A 14,386-nucleotide genomic window follows, 5' to 3' on the forward strand; every position below is an offset into this window, starting at 1 on the left:
GAACTAGCTAGCAGTGGTGGGATCAACTGACTGAACTAGCTAGCAGTGGTGGGATCAACTGACTGAACTAGCTAGCAGTGGTGGGATTAACTGACAACTGACTGAACTAGCTAGCAGTGGTGGGATCAACTGACTGAACTAGCTAGCAGTGGTGGGATTAACTGACTGAACTAGCTAGCAGTGGTGGGATTAACTGACAACTGACTGAACTAGCTAGCAGTGGTGGGATTAACTGACAACTGACTGAACTAGCTAGCTGGGAAGGACTCAATTGACTGAAATGACTGAACTAGCTAGCTGGGAATGGCTCAACCGATTGAACTTACTGAACTTTGTTAAAATTATTTATTACAAAAAACACAAGGAAGGGGTAACATTAAAGTATTAGAACATGAAGGACAAACAATACAGCATCAAGACACTATCAAACATGTATCAGTCTTTCCACAACAGAGCCATCCTTATTTGTGAGGGTGCGTGTGCATGATAGTGATATAAAATATATGTCATAGTTTCTTATTTTATGATCACAATCTTGTGAAACCCGAACCCTCCAAGATCCCCCCACAGTTCCCCAATAGCTGTCCCTCAGCCATTCGAGACCCCTCCCACAGCCCCACCCAAGAAGAGAAAAAAATACAATGAATTGCATTCCCCAAGAACCCCCCCAATCCACCAACAACCAAGATAATGAACTAAAGAGACAAAAGAAAAAGACATAAGAAAACAGCAAACAACAATGCAAATTAATATATATATATATATATAAAACAAAATTATAGATTTAAAACAAAGGTCATCAAGGACATCTGAAATCATAACAGCAATGCCTACTGTATATGTTTGTGTGCATGTCTGGCACTATTACATGTATGTGTGTGTTCTTGTATGTGTTTATTTGAATGAGAGTGTGTGTATATGCATGTGTACAAACATCTGCACAGCATCAACCTCAGGCAAACCGGCTTCAATTGTAAAAACACTGCCACTTAGTGTCATTCAAATGTACTTTTATTATGTTTTATTTTGACTTTTTTTTTACCATCATTCTCTCTCTCACACAGCACTTCCACTCCCAATTGTCTCCAATTCCACATACCAACCCTCAGCCTCTCCCATCTATCTCTGCTGGTCACCCACTTCGTGTTTCTACACTACCCATATCTTTCAACTATGCTATGATGTTTAACGTACAATTTGAATCTAATCTAATATAATCTACAGATTGCGTGTTGAAGATAAATATTTTTACTAAGAGTATTAGTATATTAGTAATTGACTGACCCGGTCTCTCCAGATCTCCTAACAGTACTATTTCTAGGGTCAATTTTAGATCAATGTTATGCATTTTCAGCCATTCCTGAACCTGAGACCAGAAACAGGCAACCTGAAGGCAATACCAAAATAAATGGTCTATTGATTCTGTATCCTCACAACAAAATCTGCAGAGCTTCGATGATTTTATTCCCCAAATATTAAACATTTTGTTGGTGGCAAAAATTCTATATAAGAGTGTTAGCTGAAAAGCACGAAGTCTTGAATCTTGCGTTGTTTTATATATCAACTCATACACCCTGTACCATGGAATCGGTACATCAAAAATCTAAACTATTTTGCAATCTGTATGGCACAGTTGTCAACATCCTGGTCCTCAAATGAAAATGGTATACTTTCCTATTTATGCTATTTTTATTTCTCCAGTTTTGATCCTTTATATTGGGCAGACAGACCAATTCCCTACCTCCTCCCACTGCCACCTGCCTCCTCCAGTTTTGATCCTTTATATTGGGCAGACAGACCAGTTCCCTACCTCCTCCAGTTTTGATCCTTTATATTGGGAAGACAGACCAGTTCCCTACCTCCTCCCGCTGCCACCTGCCTCCTCCATTTTTGGGACAATGCTGTAATCAATTGGTTGTACTCTTGGATTGAGCAGACCTTCCCGTACAACTCCACGAAGGACATAACTCTACCATTACAATTTACAACATAATTTAAGAACAAAATTCCCATAAATACAGGTATTTTATCAACCAGCACATTTGAGTTCAGCCATAATATTTGTTGTAATATTTGTTCTATCTTTTCAGGTGAATGAAATTGTAATTGTAGCCAGCTCTTTAATGCTTGTTTAAAAAAGACAGATACTTTGAAAAAAGTATCATTTTCAATTAATCGAAAATGAGACATGGCAATCTGCACAAAGGCAAAGAGGCAATTTTTAAACAATGGATGAGCTTTTCTTATTAACCTACTTGAGGACCATTTAGGGTTCAAATAAAACTTTTGAATGAGTGAACCTTTTAGAGGTTAAGTGCTTTTATATTTAATAACCTCAACCCACCTAATTCATATTCATTAATATAGATAGGCTCATTTTATTTTGTCTGGTTTAGCGTCCCACATAAAGCTAAATATTTTTTCCTCATATGATTTGAGAAACGAATCATCAGGTGTAGGCAGTGCCATAAGTAAGTGAGTAAACTGAGATATGACTAAGGAGTTAATCAGGGCAATTTTCCATAAATAGACAGTTATTTACCTCTCCATGGTTGCAGGATCTTGTCTATTTTACAAGTTTTCTATTGAAATTCATTGTGGAGAGCTTACTTATATATTTTGTGATATGAATACCGAGTATGTCTAATTCACCATCAGCCCATTTTATAGGTAAGCTGCAGGGTAATGTAAAAGTTGTATTTTTTAAGAATCCAATACGTAATATTGTACACTTATCATAATTAGGTTTTAGTCCAGAGAGTACAGAAAAGTTATCTAGATCTTTAATGGGACATTGCAGGGATCTAGCTTGTGGACATAAAACTTGAGTCATCGGCATACATGGCCACCTATGTTTTTAAGCCTTGGATTTCTAATCCTCTAATGTTGTTATTAGATCTGATTTTAATAGCTAGCATTTCGATGACCATAACGAATAGATATGGTGACAGCGGACACCCTTGATTGACTCCTCTTTACTATTTGTCACGGCTGGCTGAAGGACTGGACCAAGGTGCAGCATGGTAAGCGTACATTTCCTCTTTATTCAAAAATGACGCAGACAAAACGAAGAACAAATACCAAACCATGAAGCTTTGGGCTATGTGCCCTGAACAAAGACAAAGTTAACTTCCCACAAAACAGGTGGGGGAAAAGGGTACCTACAGTGCCTTGCGAAAGTATTCGGCCCCCTTGAACTTTGCGACCTTTTGCCACATTTCAGGCTTCAAACATAAAGATATAAAACTATTTTTTTGTGAAGAATCAACAACAAGTGGGACACAATCAAGAAGTGGAACGACATTTATTGGATATTTCAAACTTTTTTAACAAATCAAAAACTGAAATATTGGGCGTGAAAAATTATTCAGCCCCCTTAAGTTAATACTTTAGCGCCACCTTTTGCTGCGATTACAGCTGTAAGTCGCTTGGGGTATGTCTCTATCAGTAGTATCAATATCTTCTTATATGTTTCATGATGTTCTATTATTTCTAGTAGTTGTCGTATATTATCTCCAATGTATCGTCCATGTAAAAAACCTGTCTGATCAGGATGAACAATATCTGGTAAAACCCTTTTAGTGCTATGCATTTCGCTAGTATTTTTGCATCACAACATTGAAGGTTAAGGGGCCTCCAGTTTTTTAGATAGACAGGGACTTTATATTTTCCATCTGGATCTTGTTTTAATAATTGAGAAATCAGACCTTCCTGCTGAGTACCTGACAGACTACCATTTCTATAAGAGTAGTTAAAACAATCTAACAATGGAGCTTTTAGTATATCAAAAAATACCAGTATGCCATCAAGCCCTGGGGTTTTTCCAGACTGAAAGGATTTAATAGCCTCAAAAAGTTATTCCTCTGTAATTTGGCTTTCGCACGGATCATAGATGTCTCCGTCTGCATTAACGAGTTTCTGCAAATTATTTTTGTTAGCGTTCCTGTATCGGAGATCCAGGAAGAATTTTGTGCATTTTTCTCCATATTCCATCCATCTTTATTTTTGTAATAGATTACATGAGATCGTTCTTGAGTAAGTTCCTCAAGTTCTTTTTGTTTTTCCTCTAACTTATTTTGTATCTATCTACCTGTAGTATTAGCTCATGGATTTCCCTTGTTAGTCTTGTTTCTTTAGCCAGAAACTGCTTTTTTAAAATTATGGATGAATATTGAATGACCCCTGAAGGTACATTTAAAGGTATCCCAGACAATAAGGGGATTTGCTGAACCTATATTATACTGGAAAAATTCAGTTATAAATTATTTTGCCTTAGTTAAAAATAAGTTGGCCAATATCTCCATCCACGTGGAAAATCCATGAGTTATTTGAATGCCAATTAGATGATTCGATCGCATTCTGTCTCCTATTAAAACTTCTTTAACCTTTGATGCAAGAGAGAGAGACAAGAAAGTAGTCAAGATGACTAGCTTGATTAAGTCTCCTCCATGTATATCTCACTAGGTTGGGGTTTTTTAGTCTCCAAATATCCACTATTTCTAATGTGTCCATAATATTTGTGATTTCCTGAAGGGCACGGTGATGATAGTTTGTAGAGTGATTACCTTAAGGGCAGGGTGATGATAGTTTGTAGAGTGATTACCTTAAGGGCAGGGTGATGATAGTTTGTAGAGCGATTACCTTAAGGGCAGGGTGATGATAGTTTGTAGAGTGATTACCTTAAGGGCAGGGTGATGATAGTTTGTAGAGTGATGACCTTTACGGTCCATTGAGGTACTTAACACTGTGTTATAGTCTCCTACCATAATGATTAGATCATTTGTTGCCTGTAAGTTCAATAAATTGGTATAAATGTTTTCGAAGAAATGTGGATCATCCTGATTTGGACCATATAGATTAATGAGCCAAATATAATTTTCGTCCACTTTCATATTCGAAAGGATCCACCTTCCTTGTGAATCATTCCTGGATCCACCTTCCTTGTGAATCATTCCTGGATCCACCTTCCTTGTGAATCATTCCTGGATCCACCTTCCTTGTGAATCATTCCTGGATCCACCTTCCTTGTGAATCATTCCTGGATCCACCTTCCTTGTGAATCATTCCTGGATCCACCTTCCTTGTGAATCATTCCTGATTATTTGCACATTCAGATCGAAATGTTTGTTAATTAATATCATCACCCCCTTTGAGTTCCTCTGACCATGACAGAAAATTATTTCACCACCCCATTCCCTTTTCCACACAACTTCATCTAAGAATGTAGAGTGAGTTTCCTGTAAACAGTATATGTTATATTCCTCATGTAAAGACTGATATTTTCTTATAATCTGCCAAACAGTTACAATTCTAACTAGCTATACTTATTTCACCTCAATTAGATACTATTCTTAGGCTAAATTGACCATAATTAGTGCTTGTTAAGTTACTGCCAGCAGAGGTATTATGAAGGTCAAAACTAGAGCATTCAAATGTCTGATATTTAGAATTCAAGAAATAGGTTCTAGCAACAACAAAAAAATATTTCCTTGCCTGTTTGCCTGTGAGCCAATGCCACAGATGTTAGAAAATTTAGACAAATTATGTGTAACAAATCTGAGTAGGTTGATGTGTATGATATTGGATATGATATAATGAGTGTGTATGATGTCTGTATAAGAGTAGGACTATAATGTGTGATGTCCAAATAAATAATAACCTCCAATTTGCATGTTTGAGTGTCTATGTGTGTAACATGTAGTGCATATAGCCTTAATATTCATAATTGTAATCCATATCGTATCACCATCATAGTTGCATCATAATTACCTTTAACATAATTGAAAAACACATCCCAGCATTTCCATAGCAATTGACGTTTCACATGATCATGAAAGAGACCTTGCATTACTCTAGAGGCGGCTTCACTACAGTACAAATGTATCCCGTACAATATGTTATTATTCCCCAATGCCCCTATTCTGATATCGTCCCCTTGCTTGTTGTAAACATATATAAACTTGGAGACAAATACATAAAACAGAGACAAACTATAAACACATATTATAAAACAGTTCTCGACAATAGAGAGAGGTAGAGAAGAGAAAGAAAGAAACATAGAGTGAGAGAAGAGAGCGAGATCAGGTGTGTGTATGTATAAGTCTGTATTTGTAAGCAAGCATGTAGTTGAGTACGTGTGTGTTCATATCCACTTCATAATGTTCAGATATTTTAAACAGTTCCCATACCTTTTTTTTCGTAACCTGAAGTCCCTGTATAATTTAGTACAGCCACGGTGTTATGGAGCTGTCTCAGAATAGCTGTCCATCTATAAAGAGTTTGTCCACAATGATAAAGGCACGCCTACCATCCTTCCTTTGTTGTCTTTGTTCTGGATACAGTCTCTTACGACGTTCGTTTATGTCCTTTGGAAATTGGTCATTGAGACTGAATTTGGTCTCTTTAAGCCTCCTTCCCCTGCTTTTGATCAGCTCCTTTTGTTGGTAGTGTTCAAATTTTGCGATGATCGGTCGGGGACCCTTCGAACTTGTCGCTCCGAGCTCCAAATCTGTGTACTTGGTGGAAAGCCATCTTGTTCACAGTCTCTATAGGAAGTTTCAAGGTGGATTGCATGAATTCTCTGATCGCGCTCTCTGGATTATTGGATGCGTCCTCAGGAATACCAGAAAAAAATAGATTTTCACGCTATGACTTTGTATGTCTAGTAGTGTCTCCTTCATCACCCTGTTTTCCCTGAGTAGACAATCCATGTGGAATTTTACCTTGGCTGTGAGTGTCTTGTTTTCTCTTTGGAGCTTGAGAATTTCACTCTGGCGGAACTCCAAACTCCCTCTCAGCCCTGCTACCTCCTCACACAACTTTTCCATTGTTGCATGGATTCTAGCCAGAGCACTAGCCTCTACCTCAATGGTAAGTAAATCGTCCGTGTCTGTAGATGAATCGTTTTTTATTTTTTCTCAGGTTAAAATTAACTTGTGAGGTGGTCGGATCTTTCCATGATGGAGTATGTTGCTCCTCCAAAGCGTAAAGCTGTTGGTACTTGTCGATTTCCATCAGGATCGCCTTGGAATCCAGATTGGCTCTATACTGCAACAAGTTGTTTTACGAAAAGATAACAATAAGTCTTTCCCACGACGACAAAAGGCGTCAGTAGTACAGCCAACTGACTGAACGAGCTAGCTGGGAATGACTCAACTGACTGAACAAACTGAACTAGCTAGCTGGGTTCAACTGACTGAATTGACTGAACTAACTAGCTGGGAAGGGCTCAACTGACTGAATTGACTGAACTTACTAGCTAGGAAGAGCTCAACTGACTGAACTAGCTAGCTGGGTTCAACTGACTGAATTGACTGAACTAGAAAGCTAGGAAGGGCTCAACTGACTGAACTGGCTGAACTAGCTACATGGGAAGGGCTCAAATGACTGAACTGACTGAACTAGCTACCTGGGAAGGGCTCAAATGACTGAACTTACTGGACTAGCTACCTGGGAAGGGCTCAAATGACTGAACTTACTGGACTAGATACCTGGGAAGGGCTCAAATGACTGAACTGACTGAATGAGCTACCTGGGATGGGTGCAACAGACTGAACTAGCTGAACTAGCTATATATGAAGGGCTCAACTGACTAAACTAGCTAGCTGGGAAGGATTCAACTGACTGAAATGACTGAAATAGCTAGCTGGGCTCCACACTGACTGATCTGACTGAACTAGCTAGCTATGGCAGTAACAACTGACTGGACTGACTGAACAAGCTAGCTGGGAAGGGATCAACTGAGTGAACTGATCGAGCTAGCTAGCTGGGATGGGCACAACTGACTGAACTAGCTAGATGGGAAGGATTCAACTGACTGAACTGACTGAAATAGCTAGCTGGGCTCCACTGACTGAATTGACTAAACTAGCTAGCTGGGAAGGACTAAACTGACTGAACTAGCTGGCTGGGAAGGGCTCAACTGTCTGAACTAGCTAGCTGGGGTGGGATCAACTGACAACTAGCTAGCTGGGGTGGGATCAACTGTCTGAACTAGCTAGCATGGAATGTCTCAACTGACTGAACTAGCTAGCTGGGAAGGACTCAACTGACTGAACTGACTGAACTAGATAGCTGGGAAGGGCTCAGCTGACTGAACTAACTTAACAAGCTTCCTGCTGAGGGCTCAATTGACTATTCTAGCTAACTGGTTAGGGCTTAACTAACTAAACTGACTGAACTTGTTAGCAGGAAAGGGCTGAACTGACTGAACTGGCTGAACTAGCTAGCTGGGAAGAGCTCAAATGACTGAACTAGCTAGCTGTGAAGAGCTCAACTGACTGAACTAGCTAGCCGTGAAGAGCTCAACTGACTGAGCTAGCTAGCTGTAAAGAGCTCAACTGACTGAACTAGCTAGCTGTGAAGAGCTCAACTGACTGAACTAGCTAGCTGTGAAGAGCTCAACTGACTGAACTTGCTAGTTGGGAACGACTCAACTGACTGAACTGACTGAACTAGCTAGCTAGGTTCAACTGACTGAACTAGCTAGCTGGGAAGGGCTCAACTGACTAAACTAGCTTGCTGGGAAGGATTTAACTGACAGAACTAGATAGCTGTTATGGGTGTAAGATGGCACATTGATGCCATCTGTTGGTAAATGTTCATTACTGCAACTCTGTTTTACCGGGGTGCTTGAGATACCCGGATGTGTTGTGATGTACTGAACAAGACTGGTTACTCGCATCAATGCCTCTGTCTCGTCATTTAACATTTAAACAATAGCTGGGAAGGGATCAACTGACTGAACTAGCTAGCTGGGAAGGATTTAACTGACGGAACTAGCGAGCTGGGAAAGGCACTACTGACGGAACTAGCCAGATATTAATGGTTTAACAGACTGAACTAGCTAGCTGGGAAGGGATCAACTGACTGTTCTTCCCCATCTCTTTACCCCACACTGGCCATTGCGAGGGCATAGGCCTAAAGGTATTATGGGTAGTAGCTTACAATTTTTTTTAGGGTATTATGTTTACTGTTGGATGAATACATTGATACTAGCAGTGGGTATTATACTTAGAGTCAATGATCTAGTTCATGTGTGTTGTGTTTCCATCTCCTCAGATGTTGAACCCTAAATTCATTAAATTTGTGAAATCAGATGTATTTAATTAATCTCTACTGAACAAAAAAACGTCTTATTAAGTCTTATATAGATAGCAACTATAGTCGAATTGTCAATCTTAAAATAAGGACAATTACTGGATTAGGCTGCATATCAAAATATCTTCAATAATCAAATCAAAGTTTATTGGTCACACACACAGATGTCATGGCAGGTGAAATGATTATGTTTCTAGCTCCACTAGTACAGTAATAACTAGCAATACAATAACAATATACACATAATCCAACAAGCAAACAAGACGAATGAGCAACATCAGAGCGAGCAATATCAGAGTCCAGTATTATATTATCATATGCATTCCATGTGGTGTATTATACTGAGCAAAAATATAAGTGTAAAGTGTTGGTCCCATGTTTCATGAGCTGAAAGAAACGATACCAGAAATGTTCCATACACACAAAAAGCTTATTTCTCTCAAATTTTGTGCACAACTTTCTTTACATCCCTCTTAGAGAGCATTACTCTGCCAAGATAATCCATCCACCTGACAGGTGTGGCATATCAAAAAGATGATTAAACAGCATGATCGGTACACAGGTGCACCTTGTGCTGAGAACAATAAAAGGCCACTTTAAAATGTGCAGTTTTGTCACACAACACAATGCCTCATGTTTTGAGGGCGCGTGCAGTAGGCATGTTGACTGCAGGAATGTCCACCAGAGCTGTTGCCAGATAATGTCATGTTCATTTCTCTACCATAAACCGCCTCCAAATTCGTTTTAGAGAATTTGACAGCACGCCCAAGCGACCTCACAACCACAGACCATGTGTAACCAAGCCATCCCAGGACCTCCACATCCAGCTTCAAAACCTGCAGGATCGTCTGAGACCCCGACAGCTGATGACCAACAGATACATATCTGTTTTCCCAGTCATGTGAAATCCATAGATTAGGGTCTAATGAACTTATATCAATTGACTAATTTCCTTATATGAAATGTAACTCAGTAAAATCTTTTAAATTGTTACATATGGTGTTTATATTTTTGTTCAGTATATATGATGGTGTGTATAAATATTATGGACAGTATATGAATAGAAAAGGTGTGTACAGCAATAGTTAAATAGGATGGTGTGTATAGACAGTAGTTATAATAGGGTGGTGTGTACAGCAATAGTTAAATAGGATGGTGTGTATAGACAGTAGTTATAATAGGGTGGTGTGTATAGACAGTGGTTATAATAGGGTGGTGTGTATAGACAGTAGTTATAATAGGGTGGTGTTTATAGACAGTAGTTATAATAGGGTGGTGTGTATAGACAATAGTTATAATAGGGTGGTGTTTATAGACAGTAGTTATAATAGGGTGGTGTGTTTAGACAGTAGTTATAATAGGGTGGTGTTTATAGACAGTAGTTATAATTGGTTGGTGTGTATAGACAGTAGTTATATAGGGTGGTGTGTATAGACAGTAGTTATAATAGGGTGGTGTGTATATAGACAGTAGTTATAATAGGGTGGTGTTTATAGACAGTATAGACAGTAGTTATGTAGGATGGTGTGTATAGACAGTAGTTATAATAGGGTGGTGTGTATAGACAGTAGTTATATAGGATGGTGTGTATAGACAGTAGTTATAATAGGGGGGTGTGTATAGACAGTAGTTATAATAGGGTGGTGTGTATAGACAGTAGTTATATAGGGTGGTGTGTATAGACAGTAGTTATAATAGGGTGGTGTGTATATAGACAGTAGTTATAATAGGGTGGTGTTTATATAGACAGTAGTTATATAGGATGGTGTATATAGACAGTAGTTATAATAGGGTGGTATATATAGACAGTAGTTATAATAGGGTGGTGTGTATAGACAGTAGTTATAATAGGGTGGTGTTTATAGACAGTAGTTATAATAGGGTGGTGTGTTTAGACAGTAGTTAAACAGGATGGTGTGAATAGACCGTAGTTATAATAGGGTGGTGTTTATAGACAGTATAGACAGTAGTTATAATAGGGTGGTGTTTATAGACAATATAGACAGTAGTTATAATAGGGTGGTGTGTATAGACAGTAGTTATAATAGGGTGGTGTGTATAGACAGTAGTTATATAGGGTGGTGTGTATAGACAGTATAGACAGTAGTTATAATAGGGTGGTGTGTATAGACAGTAGTTATATAGGATGGTGTGTATAGACAGTAGTTATATAGGATGGTGTATACAGACAGTAGTTATAATAGGGTGGTGTGTATAGACAGTAGTTATAATAGGGTGGTGTTTATAGACAGTATAGACAGTTGTTATGTAGGATGGTGTGTATAGACAGTAGTTATAATAGGGTGGTGTGTTTAGACAGTAGTTATATAGGGTGGTGTATATAGACAGTAGTTATATAGGGTGGTGTGTATAGACAGTAGTTACAATAGGGTGGTGTGTATAGACAGTGGTTATAATAGGATGGTGTGTATAGACAGTAGTTATATAGGATGGTGTGTATAGACAGTAGTTATATAGGATGGTGTATATAGACAGTAGTTATATAGGATGGTGTGTATAGACAGTAGTTATAATAGGGTGGTGTGTGTATAGACAGTAGTTATAATAGGGTGGTGTGTATAGACAGTAGTTATAATAGGGTGGTGTATATAGACAGTAGTTATAATAGGGTGGTGTGTATAGACAGTAGTTATATAGGATGGTGTGTATAGACAGTAGTTATAATAGGATGGTGTGTATAGACAGTAGTTATATAGGGTGGTGTGTATAGACAGTAGTTATATAGGGTGGTGTGTATAGACAGTAGTTATAATAGGGTGGTGTGTATATAGACAGTAGTTATAATAGGGTGGTGTGTATAGACAGTAGTTATATAGGATGGTGTGTTTACACATTATGGACAGAATACTGTATGAATAGAAAATGTGTGTACAGCAGTAGTGATATAGGATGAGACTTGACTAGAATACACTACATACAGTACATGGATAAAACAGTATGTCTAAGGTGCCCAGGCAGTACAATGCAAATAACCAACTCATCATCAAGTTTTGATGATTTTAATCATCTGTGTAGTGCTATGGCAAAAAAACAAAACGTGAACACAAGGGAGGCCTCCCGGACCTTGTTCTAGGTTAGTGGGTAAGTGGGTAGAGACCAACATATGTTCCATGTGAGGACATAAGGTTCTAGTGGTTATCAGATTACAGACTCTAGGACCTGGCGGAGACGTTATCCGCTGCTGCGACCTCTCCTCTGCAGCTCAGAAAGAGAGGGAGGGAGGCAGAGAGAGCGCGAGAGCGAGAGAGAGGAGGCCGGGGATAAAGCACGGAGAAAGCCTGGATCGGTTCCGCTGTGCGCGTGCAGATGTGTACCGTATACAAGGCAACGGCGCGTGAACTTGAGGAGTTTTATTTGGTTCAAGACAAACCGGACATCTCCTCCGGTAAGAAAATAATGATTGCACGCAATGGAAGTCTGCTAGTCTCGCGGCGGTCCGATAGAGTCGGGTTTTCCTCCAGATGCAGGCACACGGAACTGACGCTGGGGCGCGTGCCTGCCTGTCGAGGTTAACGGGTGCATTCTGTCTAGGGGCGCGTGGCCGCTGTACCTGCCCCATAAGAGCTTCTTGCAGGCAGGGGAACAACAACAACACGGATCCGGTTTTATTGCCTCCTCTCTGATTTAGTTGGATATTGTAGCCTGTGTAGTATTAAAAAAGAACATACCATATTATACTGTGTAGTATTAAAAAAGAACATACCATATTATACTGTGTAGTATTAAAACAGAACATACCATACTATACTGTGTAGTATTAAAACAGAACATACCATACTATACTGTGTAGTATTAAAACAGAACATACCATACTATACTGTGTAGTATTATAACAGAACATACCATACTATACTGTGTAGTATTAAAACAGAACATACCATACTATACTGTGTAGTATTAAAACAGAACATACCATACTATACTGTGTAGTATTAAAACAGAACATACCATACTATACTGTGTGTGACCTACAGAAACTGTCTTTGTCTCTGTGGTGAGTTGACTTTGAGTTAAGGTGGTGTGGTTCACACACACACTGCATAGTATGGTATGTGCTGTTGTCAGATGGATGTGAGCTCTGTGATGATGTCATATCCTGTACTCATCTCTAAATAGATAATCTTTTTACAGACAGACAGAAACAGGCAGACTGACAGACAGACAGACAGACAGACAGACAGACAGACAGACAGACAGACAGGCAGGCAGGCAGGCAGAGAGAAAGACAGACAGACAGATGTCTGGTGTGCGTCTTAGATTCTGTTTATACTAAACTAACCGTTTATATTAAACTAAGTTTTTGTGTTTTTCTCGTTGTCAGGAGAGGACTGAAGGGGGACTCACCTGGTTGCTACGGAGACAGTTTTAATATTTTAATCGGTTACCAAGCATCACCATGCCGTCCAACACTACCACACTGCCACCATCAGAGGACCCCACCACACACATGGTGAGGGCTGCGAGTGTTTCTGTATTTGTGTAATAATTAAACAGTTATTTATTTACATCGCTCACTAACCATTCTGCATTCACACACACACACACACGCACGCACGCACGCACGCACGCACACACGCACGCACGCACGCACGCACGCACGTACACACACGCACGCACGCACGCACGCACGCACGCACACACACACACACACACACACACACACACACACACACACAGACACACTAATATGCACACACACACAATATAAAGGCATAGTTCAAATAATCAAATCAAATCAAATTGTATTTGTCACATACACATTTTCAGCAGATGTTATTGGTCACATACTCATTTTCAGCAGATGTTACTGGTCACATACACATTTTCAGCAGATGTTATTGGTCACATACACATTTTCAGCAGATGTTATTGGTCACATACACATTTTCAGCAGATGTTATTGGTCACATACACATTTTCAGCAGATGTTATTGGTCACATACACATTTTCAGCAGATGTTATTGGTCACATACACATTTTCAGCAGATGTTATTGCGGTGTAGCAAAATGCTTGTGTTCCTAGCTCCAACGGTGCAGTAATATCTAACAATTCATAACAAGACAAATCTAAAAGTAAAATAATGCAATTAATAAATATCTAAATATTAGAATGAGAAATGTAGGAGTGGCATTGACTAAAATAGTCTAATAGAATACAGTATATACATATGAAATGAGTAAAGCAGTATGTAAACATTATTAAAGTGACAAGTGTTCCATTATTAAAGTGACCAGTGATTCCAAGTCTATGTATACAGGACAGCA

The 14,386-nt window shown here is 39.1% G+C and overlaps 1 protein-coding gene across 3 annotated transcripts in view; it reads left to right on the top strand.

Annotated features, from left to right (window-relative positions):
- Positions 1 to 12,326: 12,326 nt before the first annotated feature.
- Positions 12,327 to 14,386, top strand: part of LOC139414864 (DNA (cytosine-5)-methyltransferase 3A-like) — a 76,447-nt gene continuing 74,387 nt past the window's right edge. The window contains exons 1-2 of one of the 3 annotated variants that reach the window (XM_071162445.1): positions 12,327 to 12,505; positions 13,442 to 13,570. In XM_071162445.1, the coding sequence (XP_071018546.1) occupies positions 13,517 to 13,570 (54 nt within the window). In that variant the 5' untranslated portion in view covers positions 12,327 to 12,505; positions 13,442 to 13,516. The remainder of the gene's footprint in view (positions 12,506 to 13,441; positions 13,571 to 14,386) is intronic. The other 2 variants (XM_071162446.1, XM_071162444.1) reach the window with 2 other exon arrangements.

This window comes from Oncorhynchus clarkii, chromosome 8 (genome assembly GCF_045791955.1).
Source record: "Oncorhynchus clarkii lewisi isolate Uvic-CL-2024 chromosome 8, UVic_Ocla_1.0, whole genome shotgun sequence".
In the NCBI taxonomy this organism is placed as follows: domain Eukaryota; kingdom Metazoa; phylum Chordata; class Actinopteri; order Salmoniformes; family Salmonidae; genus Oncorhynchus; species Oncorhynchus clarkii.